The 20,167-nt window shown below is 48.8% G+C and overlaps 1 protein-coding gene across 1 annotated transcript in view; it reads left to right on the forward strand.

The window, feature by feature from the left end:
* Positions 1 to 20,167, forward strand: part of LOC132382679 (histidine decarboxylase-like) — a 24,657-nt gene continuing 4,490 nt past the window's right edge. Inside the window, exons 1-7 of the mRNA XM_059953140.1 lie at positions 1 to 28; positions 6,070 to 6,242; positions 8,699 to 8,812; positions 12,598 to 12,720; positions 14,629 to 14,763; positions 17,112 to 17,255; positions 19,190 to 19,256. Of these exons, the coding sequence (XP_059809123.1) occupies positions 1 to 28; positions 6,070 to 6,242; positions 8,699 to 8,812; positions 12,598 to 12,720; positions 14,629 to 14,763; positions 17,112 to 17,255; positions 19,190 to 19,256 (784 nt within the window). The remainder of the gene's footprint in view (positions 29 to 6,069; positions 6,243 to 8,698; positions 8,813 to 12,597; positions 12,721 to 14,628; positions 14,764 to 17,111; positions 17,256 to 19,189; positions 19,257 to 20,167) is intronic.

The raw sequence follows: 20,167 nt of genomic DNA on the forward strand, positions 1-20,167 counted from the left end.
ATGGAGCTGGATGAATATCGGCGCTATGGTGAGTAACTATGCATCGTCCTAAACCCGGCGACTACCCCAACCGCTTGTGCAAACCCCTGAATCCGTCCAGCGCCAACAACCGACCCGAATGTCCCGCAGCAGTAACCTGTCCTGCCGGTCCAAAGCCGCAAGCGTACCGAGCTACCCCGACAGGCTGAGCCGGTGAGAGACTGGACTGGAACGGCTGGTCCAACAACTTGCACCTGAGCCCTGGCTGGAACTTGTAACCGTATCCGAGACGGGGACGGGGACGGGGACGGGGGAGAGATGGTTTACGAGGGACTGAGAATACACATTTCTGGACTAGTGCTGGCGTGAAGAGGGGCCGGTAAACCATCGGGAACGCTCTCACTTCCTTTCCACCTTTCTCATTCCGCCTTCTTGGTTTCTAACTCCCCGCCTGACCCTGCACGCAGCTAGACGATGCTCTGTTGGTGACAGTTCGGCCCTTCGTGCCTAATTCTACCATTTAGTAAGATAGCGCCCAAACACCATCTTCCCCCTCGAACCGTACTCCTCGACTCTCGCAGTAATGGCAAGAAGGCAGGGGTATGGATGGATTCTGTTGGAGTAGGTCATCAGGCCATAGGGTCTGCTCAGCCATTCCAGCATAGCTGATCCCGGATCCCAACCAACCCCATACACTTGGCTTCTCGCCATATCCTTTGATGCTCCGACCGATCAGGAAACGATCAACTTCCGCCTTAAATATACCCGCGGACATGGCCTTCACCCCAGTCTGCAGAGCACGCGACTGGTTCACTGGTCTCTGGCTATAAAAACAATCCTCCTTGCCTCTGTTCTAAAAGGTCACCCTCAATTTTGAGGCTGTGCCCTGTAGCTCTGGGTACCTCCACCAAAGGAAACATCCTCTCCACATCCACCCGAACTGGTTCTTTTGACATTTGGTGGTTTTCAATGAAACCCCTGCATTCTTCTAAATTCCAGTGAGTACAGGCCCAAAGCTGCCAAACACTACTCGTATGTTAACCCCTTCATTCCTGGAATCATCCTGGTGAACCTCCTCTGGACTTTCCAATGCCAACAGATCCTTTCTGAGATATGGGGCCCAAAACTTTTGACAATACTCCAAGTGCAGCTTGACAGGTATCTTATAAAGCCTCAGATTTATCACCTTGTAGCGGTGTGCTAAACGCAGTGCTGAAATAGTGACAGAGTCGGTGAACTGCAGTTATAAAAAGATTTTATTTGAACTTCACGGCCTCGCTTTAAAGCCTTTCTGATCCCACCCTCCCTGGGCGTAGATGCTGTAGGGAGCATGTATTCACAGTCCCGCGTGGGCTTTTCCCCTTGCTGGTGAAGCAGACTTGGTGCCCTTTTGGGGCTGGCCTTTATGCTGGCGCACTGGCTATTTGTGAGCCGGTTCAAGTGCACTAGGAAGTGGGTCACCACAACCTTGCTTTTATTTTAAATTCCCCATTGAAACAAATGCCAACATTCTATTTGCCTTCTTTACCACAGAGTTGACCTGTAAATTAACCTCAGTCTTGCATGAGGACTCCTAAGTCCCTCTGTACCTCGGATGTTTGAACCTTCTCCCCATATAGATAATAGTCTGCACCCCTGAGGAACACCACTAGTCACTGGCAACCAGAAAAGACCCCTTTTATTCCCACTCGCTGCCTCCTGCCTCTCAGCCATTCCTCATCCATGCCAGTATCTTTCCTTAGCAGGATTTTATCTTGCTAAGCAGCCTCATGTGGCTCCTTATCAAATTCTTTCTGAAAATCCAAGTAAATGACATCACCTCTCCTTTGTCTGCCCTGCTTGTTACTTCCTCAAAGAACTCTTAACAGATTTGTCAAGAAAATTTCCCTTTAGAGAAACTATGCTGACTTTGACTTGTTTTATCATTAGTGCACCTTAAGACCCTTGCCTAGTACTTTTACCTTTGTAATAGCAATGGCACCCACATGGACACATAAGGACCTCTGGCACACTGTTTGTGTCTTTCATAGTGAAGACAGATGCAAAGCATCCATTAAGTTCATCGGCCATTTCTTTTTCCCTCAATACCACCTCACCAGCATCATCTTCCAGTGGTCCGATATCAACTCTCAACTCCCTTTTACTTTTTGTAATACTGGAAAAAAAGCTTTATATTATTGGCTAGTTTGTCCTTGTATTCCACCTTTTCCCTTTAAAAGCTTCCCAATCATCCACCTTGCCACACTCACTTTTGCTACCTAATATGCCCTTTCCTAGGGTTTATTCAGTCCTTAACTTCTCTTGTCAGCCACAGTTGCCTACCCCTGCCATTGAGAAGTACTTTTTCTGTGGGACATATCTATCCTACGACTTGTGAACTATTTCCTGAAACTTCAATCATCTCTGCTGTGTTGTCATACCTGCCAGTATCCCACTCCAATCCACCTGGGCAAGTTCCTCTCTTATGCCTCTGTAATTCCCTTTATTCCATGGCAATACTGATACGTGTGACTTCTGCTTCTCCCTCTCAAAATGTAGTATGAATTCAATCATATTTATGATCACTGCCTCCTATGAATTCCTTTACATTAAGCTCCCTAATAAGATCCGAGTTATTACACAACACTCAATCTAAGGTGGTCTTTCCCTGAGTCAGCTCTACCATTTGATCATGGCTGATTTATTTTCAACTCTATTCTGCCACCTTCTCTCTCTGATCCTTAACCCATTTACCTGTTAAGCACATATCAAGCTCTACCTTAAGTACAGCCAATGACTTGGCCTTCACAGCTCTCTGTGACAATGAATTCCACAGATTCACCACCCTCTGGCTAAAGAAAATCCTCCTTAGCTCCATTCTAAAGGGATGTCTCTTATTCTAAGGCTATGCTCTTGGATCCTAGAATTTCACGCTGATGGAAACATTTTCTCCACATTCATTCTATCCAGGCTTTAGGTGTTCAGTAAGTTTCAATAATATCCCCTCACCCCTATCCTCTGAACTCAACAGGACTGGGGATACCAAACACTGCCCCAGGTTGTGAACCTCCTCTGGACCCTCTCCAGGGACAGAACAGATAGGGGTCCAAAATTCTCAACACTCCCCAAGTTCTGGGTGAAGCTATTTCTTCTCTCAGGGCATCCAGTGGTTTTGAGACTGACCCCCTGCACTCACCATCTCCTGTGAGACCTTCTACTTATAACTTTTAACATTCTTCTAAAGGGCCAATCTTCTTCATTTTCCCCCTTCAGATAAACCCCTCCCCAGTGAACATTCACAATAGTCTCTCTATTGAAAGTACATCCTTGCCAAGGATGTGAGACAAGACCTTCTCCAATAGTCACAGCACATCCCCACTTGTCTTGCAGCTTAAGTGGACAAGAATGGACACCAGCTGATAGAGATGATAGCAAGTGAACTAGCTGTATGTATGACCAGGACATTAGACTGAGTTTTTTTTGGGACAATGCAAATTCCATTTCCACACAAAGTCCCACATGGAAGTTTGGTCCAGAAGGTTTAGTTGTTTGGCATTCAACATTGTCTTAGCGAGAGAGTAGTAGTAATTGGCTTCCTCTCTGAATGGAGGCTTGTGATTAGTTGTGTGCCACGGATCGGAGCTGGCTCCGTTGTTGTTTGTCATCTGTATCAACTATTTGTATCGTAATGTAGTAAACTGGATCAGCAAATTTGTGGATGACACCAAAATTGGAGGTGTAGTGGACAGCAAGAAAGTCTATCAAAACTTGCAGAGGAATCTGGACCAGCTGGAAAAATGGGCTGAAAATGGCAGATGGAATTTAATGCAGATGAGTGTGAGGTGTTGTACTTCAGTGGGACCAACCAGGGTAGATCCTGCATGGTAAGCAGTAAGGTACTTGGGAATGTAGTAGAATAAAGGGAGCTTGGAATACAGATCTAGAATTCCTTGAAAGTGATGACACGAGTAGTTACACCTCATAAATCAAAATATTGTGTACAGGAGTTGAATGTGGTGAACACCATTTTGCTATGTCCCATAACAAGCAGCACAGAGTGGATGAATCATAAACGTGTTGATTTTCCTTGCTCCTATGTTTTGTGATCTTGTGGTGATGGGTGAGTCCAGGTGTGGAGGAAGGTGGGTGGGGTGGGGGGAGGGGTTAGTTGGTATTGATTGTGGGAGGGGGAGGGTTGGGATAGTGAAGCATTGAGGGGAGGGGAGGTGGTTGGGGTGGGGAGTGGGTTTGGTACTGGCTGTGCGGCAGTGAGGGGAGGGAAGGTGGGTGGGATGAGGGGGTTAGTTGGTGTTGATTGTGGGAGGCGGTGGGTAGAAGGGAGGGGATGAAGGCATCCAGGGGAGGGAAGTTGGCTGGGGTGGGGAGTGGGTTTGGCACTGGTTGTGGGACGGTGAGGGGAGGGAAGGTGGGTGGGGTGGGGAGTGGGTTTGGCACTGGCTGTGGTATGGTGAGGGGAGGGAAGGTGGGTGGGGTGGGGAGTGGGTTTGGCACTGGCTGTGGGATGGTGAGGGGAGGTGGGTGGGGAGTGGGTTTGGCACTGGCTGTGGTACGGTGAGGGGAGGGAAGGTGGGTGGGGTGGGGAGTGGGTTTGGCACTGGCTGTGGGACGGTGAGGGGAGGGAAGGTGGGTGGGGTGGGGAGTGGGTTTGGCACTGGCCGTGGGACGGGGAGGGGAGGTGGGTGGGGTGGGGAGTGGGTTTGGCACTGGCTGTGGGACGGTGAGGGGAAGGAAGGTGGGTGGGGTGGGGAGTGGGTTTGGCACTGGCTGTGGGGAGGGGAGGTGGGTGGGGAGTGGGTTTGGCACTGGCTGTGGGGTGGGGTGGGGAGTGGGTTTGGCACTGGCTGTGGGGAGGGGTGGGGAGTGGGTTTGGCACTGGCTGTGGTACGGTGAGGGGAGGGAAGGTGGGTGGGGTGGGGAGTGGGTTTGGCACTGGCTGTGGGGAGTGGGTTTGGCACTGGCTGTGGGACGGTGAGGGGAGGGAAGGTGGGAGGGGTGGGGAGTGGGTTTGGCACTGGCTGTGGGGAGTGGGTTTGGCACTGGCTGTGGGACGGTGAGGGGAGGGAAGGTGGGAGGGGTGGGGAGTGGGTTTGGCACTGGCTGTGGGGAGGGGTGGGGAGTGGGTTTGGCACTGGCTGTGGTACGGTGAGGGGAGGGAAGGTGGGTGGGGTGGGGAGTGGATTTGGCACTGGCTGTGGGACGGTGAGGCGAGGGAAGGTGGGAGGGGTGGGGAGTGGGTTTGGCACTGGCTGTGGGGAGGGGTGGGGAGTGGGTTTGGCACTAGCTGTGGGACGGTGAGGGGAGGGAAGGTGGGTGGGGAGTGGGTTTGGCACTGGCTGTGGGACGGTGAGGGGAGGGAAGGTGGGTGGGTGGGGAGTGGGTTTGGCACTGGCTGTGGGGCGGGGAGGGAAGGTGGGAGGGGTGGGGAGTGGGTTTGGCACTGGCTGTGGGGCGGGGAGGGAAGGTGGGAGGGGTGGGGAGTGGGTTTGGCACTGGCTGTGGGGCGGGGAGGGAAGGTGGGAGGGGTGGGGAGTGGGTTTGGCACTGGCTGTGGGGCGGGGAGGGAAGGTGGGAGGGGTGGGGAGTGGGTTTGGCACTGGCTGTGGGGCGGGGAGGGAAGGTGGGAGGGGTGGGGAGTGGGTTTGGCACTGGCTGTGGGGCGGGGAGGGAAGGTGGGAGGGGTGGGGAGTGGGTTTGGCACTGGCTGTGGGGCGGGGAGGGAAGGTGGGAGGGGTGGGGAGTGGGTTTGGCACTGGCTGTGGGGAGTGGGTTTGGCACTGGCTGTGGGGAGGGGTGGGGAGTGGGTTTGGCACTGGCTGTGGGGCGGGGAGGGAAGGTGGGAGGGGTGGGGAGTGGGTTTGGCACTGGCTGTGGGGAGGGTTGGGGAGTGGGTTTGGCACTGGCTGTGGGACGGTGAGGGGAGGGAAGGTGGGAGGGGTGGGGAGTGGGTTTGGCACTGGCTGTGGGACGGTAAGTATTGTGGTGGTAGAAGAGTGCTAGGTGATGGTAGGAATGAGGGTGAGTTAGCTGAAACAGGAGAGTTGGAGCCGTTGGTAAGACAGTCCCAGTGAACGAGCCCCACTGTCTTGGCAGGGAAGGAGTTGGTGGACTACATTGCGGAATATATGAGAACGGTGCGCCAGCGCCGCGTTTTCCCGGATGTGAAGCCCGGGTTCCTGCGGCCCCTGATCCCGATGTCTGCTCCCCAGGACCCCGAGAGCTGGAGTAGCATCTTCGCCGACATTGAGAGGGTCATTATGCCTGGGGTAAGAAAATCCTCCCAACCAGTCACCCACTCCCAGGATCCAGACTCTCCCTCAGCCCCCACTGTTTCCATTTCCACCAAAGGTTCCTCTCTCTGCTACCACCGTCCCGGTGGAGTTGGCGCTCTGTCTTGTTGGTGGGGGTGTTGTTTGCAATGCCCACCAGCTGTTGCTCTGCCGTAAACACCCCCCACCATTGGGTAACACACTCAAAACGCTGGAGGAACTCAGCAGGCCAGGCAGCATCCATGTTTAAAAAAAAAAGTACAGTCGACGTTTCAAGCCGAGACCCTTCGGCAGGTCTGGAGAAAGAAAATGATGAGGAGTGGAGTTAGAAAGGAGGGTGAGGGGAGGAAGAAACACGAGGTGATAGGAGAAACTGAGGGGTGAGGGAGGGTGAAGTAACAAGCTGGGAAGTTGATTGGTGAAAGATTTACAGGGCTGGAGAAGGGGGAATCTAATAGGAGAGGACAGACGGCCATGGAAGTAAGAAAAGGTGGAGCAGCAGCAGAGGGAGGCAATGGGCAGGCAAGGAGATAAGGTGAGAGAGGCAAAAGGGGGATGGGGAATGGTGAGTAGGACATTACCGGAAGGTTGAGAAATCAATATTTATACCATCAGGTTGGAGGCTACCCAAGTGGAATACAGTATAAGGCATTGCTCCTCCAGCCCGAGTGTGGCCTCATCACAACAGTAGAGGAGGCCATGGATTGACATGTCAGAATGGGAATGAGAAGTGGAATTCAAATGGATGGTCACTGGGTGATCCCACTTTCTTTATGGCGAATGGAGCATAGGTGCTCAGTGAAACAGTCACCCAAACTATGTTGGGTCTCACTGATGTACAGGAAGCCACACCAGGAGCACTGGACACAGTAAATGACCCCAACAGACTCGCAGGTGAAATGTCGCCTCACCTGAAAGGACTTTTTAGGGCCCTGAATGGTAGAGAGGGAGGAGGTATTGAGGCAAGTTCTGCTTGCAAGGGTAAGTGCCAGGATGGGAGGGACAGATAGACAAGGGAGCAATCCCTGCAGAAAGTGGGGTGGTGGGGAGACGATGGGCTGGGTGCTGGGATCCCTTTGGGGATGGTGAAAGTCCTGTATATAGAGACTGCTTGGGTGGAAGGTGAGGACAAGAGGAACCCTATCCTTGCTGTGGTGGTGGGAGGATAGGCATGCATGAAATCGAGGAGATGCAGTTGAGGGCAGTGTTGATGGTGGAGGAAGGGAAGTCACTTTCTTTGAAGAAGGAGGACATCTCCTTGGTTCTCGAATGAAAAGCCTTGTCCTGTGAACAGATGTGGTGGTGATAAAGGAATTGAGAGAAACAGAAGGGCTTTTTACAAATAAGGGAAGAGGTATAGTCCAGGTAGCTGTGGGTTTATAATAGAATCAGTAGATAACTGTATACAGAGATGGAGACAGTGAGATCAAGAAAGGGGAGGGAGGTGTCAGCAATGGACCAGGTAAATTCGAGGGCAGGGTGGAAGTTGGAGGCAAAGTTGATGACGTTGACAAGCTCGGCATGGGTGCAGAAAGCAGCACCAATGGAGTTGTCAATGTTGGAGAGTCATACCGGTGTAGGCTTGGAACGTGGACTGTTCCAAGTAGCTGACAAACAGGCAGGCGTAGCCAGGACCCATGTGAGTGCCCATGGCCACATCTTTTGTTTGAAGGAAGTGTGAGGAACCAAAGGAAAAATTGAGAGTGAGGACAAGTTCTGCTGGGTGGAGGGGAACTGGTTAGGCCTGATGTCCAGGAGGAAACAGAAAGCTTTGGGGCTTTCCTGGTGGGGGATGGAGGTGTATAAGAACTGGACATCCAGAGTGAAGATAAGATGATGGGGGCCAGGGAATCCACTGTGTGAAGTGTCATGAATGTAGGTAGGAAGGTACTGAAGCAGTGGGGGATAAAGCTGAGGCGAGGGATGCTGATATGAGTTCAGTGGGACAGGAACAAGGAGAAACAATGGGTCTACCTGGACAGGCTGGTTTGTGGATCTTGGGTGGGAGGTAGAAACAGGGTGAAGGAACGATGAGGTTGTTGGCAGTGGATGGGAGATCTCCAGAGTTAATGCGGTTGGCGATGGTGTGGGAGACAATGGCCTGGTGGTCCTTAGTGGGATCCTGTTCGAAAGGTAAATTACAGGGGGTGTCTGACAGATGTCACTGGGCTCAGCAAGGTGGAGGTCAGTCGGGGGGGGGGGTTGGGTTGCACTGTAGTAGTCTTCCAATAAGACCCTCTCCCACCACTTGGTGGCCGGGGGCTGTTGGCAGACTCCAGGCGGCAGGGGTTTGGTGGATTCTGGTCGCGGGCGGGGGCTGTTAGTGGGCTCCAGGTGGCAGGGGAGTTGGTGCTCTCCTCACTGGGGGAATTAGCGAGCTCCAAGCAGTGGGATTAGCAGATTCTGGGCAAGGGGGTGCTGGCAGACTCTAACCCTCCCATGTCCCGCTACAGCTCGTCCACTGGCAAAGCCCGCACATGCACGCTTACTTCCCGGCTCTCTGCTCCTGGCCATCGCTGCTCGGGGACATGTTGTCGGATGCCGTGAACTGCTTGGGATTCACCTGGGTAAGAAGCACAGCCACTCAGTAAAGTGTGGATTCCAGGCGGTGAGGGAGGGCTTTGGCCTCAGAACCCATGGGCCAGGGAGGGAAACCCACAGAAAACATTGGCCCAAATGGTGACCCCAGTTGTGTCATTAGATCCTGTCTGGGGTATTTGTAAATATTTTTAACCTCTCCCTGCTTCTTTCTGAGGCTCCTAGCTGCTCTAGGACCACTACCATCCCAGAACCCAAGGAAAAGAAGGCAATTTGCTTGAAAGACTACTGTCCATTAACAGGGTGGTTTGGAAGGTGTATGGTGTGTTGGTCTTCACAACTCGGGGGTGGTGGGGGTTGAGTTCAAGAGCCGTCAATGTTGCAGCTCTCTAAAACCTTAGACCACACTTGTAGTTGGACGATCAACATCAGCGCTGTGTAAAAAGAGCTACCTTTTAATTAAGAGGGTGGTTCAGATTTAAAAAGCAGAGCTTCGTGGCAGTTTTCTCTAAGTTGGACAATCAATGTAGTAGAGGCAGGTTCGGTATTGTCATTTAAAGTAAAATTGGATAGGTATATGGACCGGAAAGGAATGGAGGCTTATGGGCTGAGTGTGGGTCAGTGGGACTAGGTGAGAGTAAGCATTCGGCACGGACTAGAAGGGCCAAGATGCCCTGTTTCCGTGCTGTAATTGTTATATGGTTATAATGTCAAAGCTGCGTAACAAGAGCTAACTTTTAATTAACACACAGAGAAAATGCTGGAGGAACTCTGTAGGCCAGGTAACATCTCTGGAAAAGAGTACAGTCGATGTTTCGGGCTGAGATCCTTCATCAGGACTGGAGACAGGTCAACAAGAGAGATTTATTAGAAAGGGCCGATTTAAAAATAGCACCAGTGCAAGTAGAACGCTGATTCTTGTGAGTGCGCCAGTCTTAAGAGTGGCTTTGGCTCGTCAGGCTTGGGTGAGGTAATGATTCTTGTCAATTACTTTTTGCTCTTATTTGTTCATTCCTCATCTGTAGTTCAATGAGAATGGCTCCAGGGCGGTGTTTTGTACTGTATGAGGTGTGGGGAGTCTGGGAGACCTCTGCACCAGGTGTACTGAGCTACAGCTCCTCAGAGAACGTACTAAGGAACTGCAGCTGCAGCTTGGTGACCTCCGACTCTTAAAGGAGAACGAGGAGGCGAAAAACGAGCTGCAGCGAGGTAGTCCCTAGGATATTGTCAGGAGAAGGAAGGGAAATCTACAACCAGTGCAGAGTACACCTGTGGCCATCCCCTTCCATAAGAATAATACTTTAGATACTGTTGTGGGGGACCACCATCTGGGGGAGCTACACTGTCTGGTGCTTTGACTCAAAGAAAGGGAGGTGAAGAGGACTGCAGTGTTGATAGGAGTAGTCAGAGGAACAGAGATGAGGTTCTGTGGGCACAATAAAGAGACCCAGATGGTATGTTGCCTCCCTGGTGCCAGGGTAGTGCTGAGGAAGCAATGTGATTGCAGCAGGGCTTAAACAAAAAAAGTGGCAGATGGAATACAGTATTGGGAAATGTATGATAATGCACAATGTAATGAAGGGGTTAACATATGAGGAGTGTTTGATAGCCTTGGGCCTGTACTCACTGGAACTTAGAAGAATGCAGGGGGATCTCATTAAAACCTACAGAATGTTGAAAGGACTAGATAGAGTGGATGTGGAGAGGATGTTTCCCGTTGTGGGGGTGTCCAGAACTAGACAGCCCAGACTCAAAATTGAGGGGTGACCTTTTAGAATTTTTTTAACCAGAGAGTAGTGAATCTGTGGAATGCTCTGCCACAGACTACGGTGCAGGCCAAGACCGTGGGTATATTTAAACAAAAACTGATAGTTTCACAATTAGTTAGGGCATCAAAGGTTATGGTGGAGCAGGCTCAGTGGATTGAATGGCCTACTTCTACTCTTGTGTCTTATGGCCTTATTCTCGAGGGTGAGGGTGAGCAGCCAGAAGTGGCACCAGTGACAGGTAGACAAGATGAGGAGATCCTGAAGAGAGATTTTGGGGAGCTAGATAGGAAGATGAAAAGCAGGACCTCCAGGGTAGTAATCTCTGGATTGCAGTCTGTGCCACATGCCAGTGAGGGTAAGAATAAGATGATTTAGCAGGTGAATATGTGGCTGAGGAACTGGTGCAGGGATAGGGGTTCAAATTTAAGGATCATTGGGAGCTCTTCTGGGGAAGGTATGACCTGTACAAAAGGGATGGGTTACACCTGAACCTGAGGGGGCCGATATCCTTGCGGGCAGGTTGGCTTGAGTTGTACGGGTGGGTTTAAACTAATTTGGTAGGGATCGGGAACTGAAGGTGATGTAGTTGGTTTACAAACAGAGGCAATGTGTAGTGAGACCCCTGGCAAGGAGAGGCTGATGATGGGGCTAAATTGCAATCAATAGGATGCATTGCAACATCAAGCGGACAAAATCGAAAAGGGAAAATACAAGACTGAAGGTGTTGTATTTGAATATGCGCAGTATATGGAATAAGGTAGATGAACTTGTAGTATAGTTATAGATTGGCATGTATGATATTGTAGGCATCAGTAAATCATGGGTGAAAGAAGATTATAGCTGGGAGCTTAAAGTCCAAGGATACATTGTATTGAAAGGAAAGGGCAGGAAGGCAAAGGGGGTGGCATTGTTCTGTTGGTAAAAAAAAATTAAATCCCATCATTAGAAAGAGGTGACATAGGGTTGGAAGGTATTAAATCATGTGAATAAAACTAAGGAACTGCAAGAGTTAAGGGCAAAACTGTATATAACTCCTGATGGGTAGATTGGGGAAAAATCAGGTTGGTGCTCGATCCCAAGAGGGGACTTTCTACAATACCTAAAAGATGGCTTTTTGGAGCAGCTCGTGGTTGAGCTCACTGGGGGATCAGCTATTCTGGATTGGGTGCTGTACAATGAACCAAAATTGATTAGAGAGCTTAAAGTAAAAGAACCCTCAGGGAAAGTCATCATAATATGATTGAATTCACCATGAAATTTGAGAAGGAGAAGTTAGTCAGATGTATCTGTGAAATAAAAGGAATTACAGAGGCTTGAGAGAGAAGTTGGCCAGAATTGATTGGAAAAGAACACTGGCAGGGCTGACAGCAGAGCAGCAATGGCTGGAATTTCTGGAAATAATTCAGAAGGCACTGGATATATACATCCCAAAGAGGAAGGAGCATTCTAAAGGTAAGATGACACAATTGTGGCTAATAAGAGAAGTCAAAGCCAACATAAAAGTCAAAGAAAGGGCATAAAATAGAGCAAAACTTAGAGAAGTTAGAGGACTGGGAAGCTTTTAAAAACCATTAGAAAGCAACTAAACAAATAATTAAGAAGATAAAGATGGAACATGAAAGTAAGCTAGCCAATAATATTAAAGAGGATTCCAAAAGTTTCTTCAGATACACTAAGTATAAATGAGAGGTGAGCGTGGATATTGGACTGCAGGAAGACGATGCTGGAGAGGTGGTAATGGGGGGGAGACAATGAAATGGCAGATGAACTGAATAAATATTTTGCATCAGTCTTTACTGTGGAAGACACTAGCAGTATGGTGGAAGTTCCAAGTGTCAGAGGTCATGAAGTGTGTGAAGTTACTGTTTCTAGGGGCAAGGATCTTGGGGAAACGGAAAGGTCTGAAGGTAGATAAGGCACCTGGGCCAGATGGTGTACACCCCAGGGTTCTGAAAGAGGTGGTTGAAGAGATTATGGGGGGGGGGGGGAGTGTGCATGTGTGTGTCTCTCTCTCTCTCTCTGATTGTCTGATTTTTGATTTGCAGGCCTCTAACCCCATCTGTACCGAGCTGGAGATGTGTGTGTTGGATTGGCTGGCAACCATGCTGGGTCTCCCCAGTCAGTTCCTGCACTATCACCCTGAGAGCCATGGAGGGGGAGTGCTGCAGGTACCTCAGCTCCAACCTGTCTCCTCTACAGTGCTGACAAACATTCTTCAGTCTTGTTCCCAGGTCCTCTTGCTGTGTCAGTCCTCTGGGACACTGCAGGCTGGCCCCACATTGATAAACGTTCCATTCACTCAGACTGCTGTGGAAGTTGGTGCAGGGAGTGGATCGGTGGAGAAGGGTTTCTGCCTCTCGGCCTTTCTCTGCTCCCACATTTCACAATGTGAGCTGGACACTTTGCACCCACAGTTGCTGGTGCTATCTCGGACTCACTGCTGATGAGTGGGTGAAGATGTAAGCACCGGAGACTCTGGGGCCAGGGTGGACTGTCCAATGTCCTGACAAATGGACTTTTACAGCCAGTACCTTTTCCTGAGAATGAGGCAGAACTTTCCATTAAATTCCTGTCCATGGTTTAACAGCAAATTCAACAGCCCAATTGTGCAGCATAATGGAACTGCATGGGTAAGAGGAGGCCATTTGGCCACTTATGCTCATGTTGGTCACAATCCCACTTTGCAACTCTTGGTTCACAGCTGTCCGGGACAGGGCTGTTGAAAACCCTGTGCCAGCACAGTTTATTGATCTCCCACTCTTAACAGTGTGAATTCCAGATTGCTAATACCTCAAATGTTCTAGTCTGTGAGAACTGTCTCTGCAGAGTCCTCACACCGGAGTAGTGCATGGTCTGACAAGTGCATGATACGCTCTTGTATTCTGTGGCCAGCCGCCTTTACCATGTTCTGCACCTAACCCTGTTACCGCGGGATTCTCCATATTTCTCAGTATCCTGCCTCCATGCCTGGTCTTCCACTCCCCACTAAACTCTAGTTACTACCTGGAGCCCATTTCATTGGTATGTCGATATCTTCCAGTAACCGCAAAGCTATTTCCTCAGATGACCAAGTTTAGGTGTCTTCCTTTTCATGACTCTAGTTGTATAAACTATTGATTATCAGCTGGGACAGCAGAGAACCTGTAAATCCCCAGAGCTCACAGCCTCCCATCACTAAAATTCACCTTTCCTCCTTTAGCAGTTGTACAGAACAGAAACAGGTCACTCAGCCCAATGTTGCAATGCTGGCCTTTCTTGCCCATCCCTTTTCCCATTACAAGGTCTGAATCTTTCTGCCTTGTCTGTTCACATATCTGTCGGATATCGTAACTGTACCACTTCCGCCAAGTTCCAGAGAAGAATCACTTTTGTTCCCTTCAAATTCTCTTTATGACTCCTTTGTCTCATCTTAAACTATTGCCCTTTTGTTTTTGATGTCTGTACCATTGGGGAAAATGATTTTGACTTTCTACTCTTGACTACCAAGGTGTTTCTGTTCATCAACATTTCTTGGTGCCTTCTCATTGACTGGGTACATCTTGCCCCTCTCCGACCTTTCGTCGACTGGGTATGTCTTGCCCCTCCCTGACTTCTCCAAAATGCACCTATTCGCACTTGCCCATCTGCCAACACTCCATCTGATCTGCATCGTGCTGTAGCTTCGGACAATAGTTTGGTACACCTCTGTCAAATCTCTCCTCATTCTTCAATGCTCTAGGGAATAAAGCCCTAACCTATTCAATCTTTCTTTATAACTCAAGTCCTCAAGTTCTGGCAACATCTTCTGCAGACTGTCAGGCTTATTGATATCTGGAATTGCTGAAATGATTTTCATTTAAATCTGATACATTGGATCCTACCAAACATTTTGCTTAAAATCTACACAGCAGATTTGTCAGCAGAGTGAAAATGCACACCGAGAGGAAAGTTGTTATTGAGCGTCTGAGTTTGAATTGGTGCAGAGATCAGTACTGGTAATTAGGGCATGTGCAGAAGCTGAAAGCACTGTAGGAATCTTGTTACTAAATGTGAGTGTGCCAAGCCATGTGTTAACCTAGGGTTTTTATCCACGGTAGAGCACGGTCAGCGAGTCAACACTGATTGCTATGCTGGCTGCAAGAAAGGCCAAGATTGCTCAGCTAAAGAGCAGTGAGCCGAACACAGATGATGCTGTGCTCACCTCCCGTCTTGTGGCATATGCCTCGGACCAGGTAAGATCTGCCCTTATCACCCCTTTGATCTTCTCCCTGTACTCAAGGAGTCAGACTGCGTCAACAGCAAACTTGATGTAATTATTCCAACTTCATTCACTGAGCTGCCAGTACAGGGGCTGCTCGTGTTGTGTAGTTTTGCAGTTGTGCTTTGATAGAGGTATACAAAATCATGAGGGGTATAGATAAGGTAAATGCAAACGGGCTTTTCTCATTGAGGGTGGGTGAGACTACAAGTAGAGGTCATGGATTAAGGGTGAAGGGTAAAAGAGGAACATGAGGAAGAATTTCTTCACTCAGAGGGTTGTGAGAGTGTGGAACAAGCTACCAGTGGAAGTGGTGGATGTGGGTTTGATTGTATCATTTAAGGGAAGTTTGGATAAGTACGTGGTTGGGAGAGATGTGGTTCAGGCGCAGGCTGATGGGAGTAGACTGAATAATAGGTCAGCACAGACTAGTTTGGTCAAAAGGCCTGTTTCTGTGCTGTAGTTCTCCATGACCACAGGCTGCACTCTCCTGATATTGGAGTCGGAGGAGTTCAAACATTCATGTCAGGAGCAGGAGCAGGAGCAGCATTCCTGAATCCCGGAAAACCACATGCAAGTGGAGCAGCAATGGTGGCAAGCTGTGTGGAGGAGGTAATCAAATACCGAGAGCCAGGAATCTGAGGATGTCCATCTCTCATCCCTGTGCTTGGCCTGCTTCTCTTTAAACCAGAGCTTCCCAACCTCAGTTAATAGTGGGGGTCCATGAAGAAAAAAGTTTGGGAACCCCTTCCTTTAAACGAAATCTTACCGATAAAATGCCCAGCCCTTCACGTCCCTGTAATCCTGTTCAGCCCTACAACCCTCCGAAATCTCTCAGATCTCCAAGTTTGTATGTGTGTTTATCGTCGCTCTCCGTCACTGCCCCAGTGGTGACCTTTCCTTCAGCTTCCTTGGCCCTGAACTTTAATTTCCCTCTGCCTAATTCTCTTGTCAATATCAGTGCTCCAGGTGAACCCTGCCTGATCCTGTGCTCACTGTTAGTGTTCTAGGTGACCAAGCCTTGTTTTTCTGCTGTTATTCAGTCGGATTTTGCTGCTAAAATTTCACTTTGAGATTTGGCATGTCACTGAAGACTCTGTGAAAATTCTGTAAATATACCATGTAAACCATTTCAACAATCGTCCAGTAGCATTCACATCTACAGTGATTAAGTGTTTTGAGGGGTTGGTGATGGTCAGAATCAATCCCTGCCTAAGCTCGACCCAGACCCACTGCAATTTGCCTATCGCCACAATAGGTATACAGCAGGTGTGATCTGTACTCGTATAGGTAGCTGTACAGGTATACAGCGGCCTTGGATCACCTGGACAGCAATAATACTTGTGTCAGGCTGCTGTTCATTGACTACAGCTCAGCATTGAACACAATTATTCCTGCAGTTCTGATCAAAAAGCTCAAACCTGGGCCTCTGTACCTCCCTCTGCAACTGGATCCTCCACAATCCATGCCGATCTGACCTCCTCCTTGACGATCAACACCAACACACCTCAAGAAAGTGTGCTTAGCCCACTGCTCTACACTCTCTACACCCCTGACTGTGGCTAGAATAGCTCAAATTCCATTTATAAATTTGCTGATGACATAACTATTCTTGGCAGAATTTCAGATGGTGATGACAAGGCATACAGGAGCAAGATAGTTCAGCTGGTTGAGTGATGTTGCAGCAGCAACCTGGCATTCAACATCAGTAAGACCAAAGGAGTGATTGTGGACTTCAGAAAGGGTAAGACGAGGGGACACACATCAGTCCTCCTAGAGGAATCAGAAGTGAAAAGGAAATCCCAGGAGGTCAAGGTCCTGGATGTCAACGTCTCAGAGGATCTACGCTGGGCCCAACATATTATTGCAGTTGCAAAACAGGCATGTCAGTGGCTATGTTCCATTAGGAGTTTGAGGAGAATTGGTATGTCAAAGACATTTGCAAATGTTTACAGATGTATCATGGACAGCTTTCTAACAGGCTAGGTTGGAAAAAGCTGCAGAAAGTTGTAAACTCAGTCAGCTCCATGACAGGGGACTAGCCTCCATAGTATCCAAGACATCTTCAAGGAGTGATGCCTCAAGAAGGCAGCATCCACCATTAAGGACCCCCTCCACCCAGGACATGCCCTCTTCTCCTTGTTACCATCAAGGATCAAGTACAGGGTCCTGAGGACACATACTTAACATTTCAGAAACATCTTCCCCACCATCATCCAGATTTCTGAATGAGTGGTAAATCAATGTGCACTACCTCAATAGTTTTGCACTTTTTTAACACTATTAATTTTGTGTGTGTGTTCTTGACCTAATGTTTGACAGGCCCACTCCTCGGTGCAGAAAGGTGCTCTCATTGCTTTAGTGAAACTCCGCTTACTGGAGACAGGTGGTGACTTCTCTCTACGAGCTGTGACTCTGATGCAAGCGTTGGAAGCTGATCGAAAACGTGGTCTTGTTCCATTCTTTGTAAGTCTGGGAATATTCGCTTTATTTGTTTCAGTACAAGAAACCTGACAGGTGAGGCACAGGAACTTGGCATGGACTGGTACATGAGATGGGGATATTACATCTGTTACTACTGGAAGAGACTGGACTGGCGGGTAGTGTTCTGGGGTACAGATGCTGCAGGGGTGACAGAGATGGAGGTAAGAGGAGTGGAATTGTGATTTTGATCAGTGTGAGCATCATAATGGTACTTAGAGGGTGTACCTGGAGATTGTCCTTTGAGGTTATGTGTATGGGTGGAACTCAGACATGGAAAGGGGCGATCACTTACTACAATCATCCATCAGAAGATGTTGGTAAACTATCCTCATTAGGTCTCAACATCTCTCTGTGGTAACGGATACTGGATGTGACAGAGGTCACAGTCAGTCCATGTCGCATCCAGATCTCTAGCTCCATAATGTGCGCACTGGTACTTACCAGGGCTGAGCTCAGCCCACTGCTGTTCACCCTACTGACACATGACTGTACAGCCAGATCCAGTTCAAACTGAATCATCACATTCACTGATGTTTGGCTTCATCAAAAATGATGACAAGACTGCTTACAGAGAGGAGGCAGAATGTCTGGCAGAATGGTCTAAGCACAACAATTTAAGTTTCAATGTGGACAAGGCCAAAGAGATGATTGTGGACTTCAGGAAGGAGTAGGCTGACCTCTCCTCACCGCACATACACAGCTCCTCCATGGAGAGAGTTAGAAACACCAAATTTCTGGGAGTGCACAGAATGGACAATCTCACCTGGTCAGTCATCACCACCTCTTTGTTCAAGAACACACAGCAGTGTCTCTTTTTCCTGAGGAGATTGAGGCGAGTGAAGCTCTCCCACCCCTTCCCATGCCCCATTCTAGCCAACTTTTACAGGAGCACCATCTGCAGTGTCCTGACCAGCTGCATCACCATCTGGTACAGGAATTACAAGGCATCCGACCACAAGACCTTGCAAAGTATTGCAAGGACTGCTGAGAGGATCATCAGGGTCTCTCTCAAACCATTCAAGATATTAATCAGGAGCGGAAACCCTACCATCAGGCTGAAGGTACCATAGCATTAGGACAAGAACTGTTAGGATGGGGAAACAGCTTCTCTCCCCAGGCCGAGAGATTACTGAACTCCCTGCAACCTCCCAGTTCTCATCACATATGAAACACCAGTAGAATTACACTGATTACTTTTTAACTTGTTTCAAATGCATCTTGTGTTAAATGTCAATTATCTGGAATATATTTTATTATTTGTTAATTTATTTGTGGTAATATTACTTTATGCTATGTGTGTGAGTTATACACACTGTTGTGCACCTTGGTCTGGAGGAATATTGGTTTGTTTGATGGTATACATGTATATGGTTGAATGACAATAAACTTGAACTATATTATAGGCTCCCCAATATCAATGGGAATTGTTCAAGAAAATACATCAGGAGCTGTAGGAATAACAGGAGTAATAATGGGGAATATTGACAACCCCAATGTTGACTGGGATCGCTATGGTCTAGAGGGCTTGGGTGGGTGGAATTTGTGTCCAGGAAAGTTTTCTCAATCAATATGTAGCTGGCTCTCTCTCCACATTGCTTTTCTTTAGTCCCCTGACCAAGAACCGACAGGCTTATTGTTGTTGAACTTTATAAAGGAACATTGTTTGAAAAGCCGGCCTGTTTGTGGGGTCTGCAGTTGGGATCAGTCCACCCAAGTGTGGAACTCCTCCATCAGGGTTTGGAGGTGTCCTAATCTTCAGAGCAGTTTCTGAATTCCAATATCAAGGGCCTTCACTCGAGGGGTGTCTCTTCCTGGGAGCTGCCTAAAATTGGGGCTGAATTCCCCCCAGCATAACTGCTATAGAGATTGTAGTGCCCTGGTCTTTGTGCCTGACCCTGGTCTTGCTTTCCTTTCAGCTCTGTGCCACATTGGGAACTACGGGTGTGTGCGCATTCGATTGCCTGAACGAACTTGGACCCCTCTGTAAGTTGCTGCTTGTTAAATGGCTTCTAGTTTGAGGGTTTTTTTTGAAAAAAGTGGCTGTGGTGGTGTTTCATTCCTGCAAAGCAAGACTGAGGAAAGCCCCCTGAAGCACTGGGCTGGGAAGATGCTCCTGGATAGGCTGGGAGTTCTGTCCAGCAGGAGGCAGTGGATGTGTGGAGAACCTTGGGACCTGTCAGTGACACCGGAGTGGAGAGCACCTCCCACCTGCCCCACCCATGCCAGAGTCTAGCTCTCACTTGGACCTCACCAGACACCTCAGAAACAGAATAAGCAGAAGTCACAAGAATGTGTAGCTGGGTCAAACAATTCCAGTGAGCTCTTACTGCTGGTGTCTTCTATTCTTAGCCAGTGTAGGCAAGCATTCACATGCCTTTTTAGCCACTATACTCTCTGTCTCCGTCTCTCTCACACAATCCTGAAGGAACTCAGCAGATCAGGCAGTATCTATGGAGGGGAATAAATAGCTGCTGTTTTGGGTTGAGACCCTTCATCAGGGCTGGAAAGGGGAAAGAAGGGGAGGGGAGGAATACAAGCTGTCAGATAATGGGTGAGACTAGCTGAGGGGGAATGTGATTGGGTGGAGGAGGAGGCAGTAAGTGAGAAGCTGGGAGGGAATAGGTGGAAAAAGTAAAGAGCTGAAGATGAAGAAATCTATTATGGGAGGACAATGAAGAAAAGGGGGGAGGAGGGGAGCAGGAGGATGGTGATGGGCAGCTGAGAGGACAATAGATGAGAGGGGGAACCAGAACAGATAAAGCAAGAAAGGGGGAGGAGGAAATTACCAGAGTTTGTATAAAATCATGTTCATGCCATCAGGTTGGAAGCTACCCAAACCAAACAGAATATGAGGTGTTGCTCCTTCAGTTGGAGTGTGGCCACATTGTGGGAGA

The sequence above is a fragment of the Hypanus sabinus genome, chromosome 28 (assembly GCF_030144855.1).
Source record: "Hypanus sabinus isolate sHypSab1 chromosome 28, sHypSab1.hap1, whole genome shotgun sequence".
In the NCBI taxonomy this organism is placed as follows: Eukaryota; Metazoa; Chordata; class Chondrichthyes; order Myliobatiformes; family Dasyatidae; genus Hypanus; species Hypanus sabinus.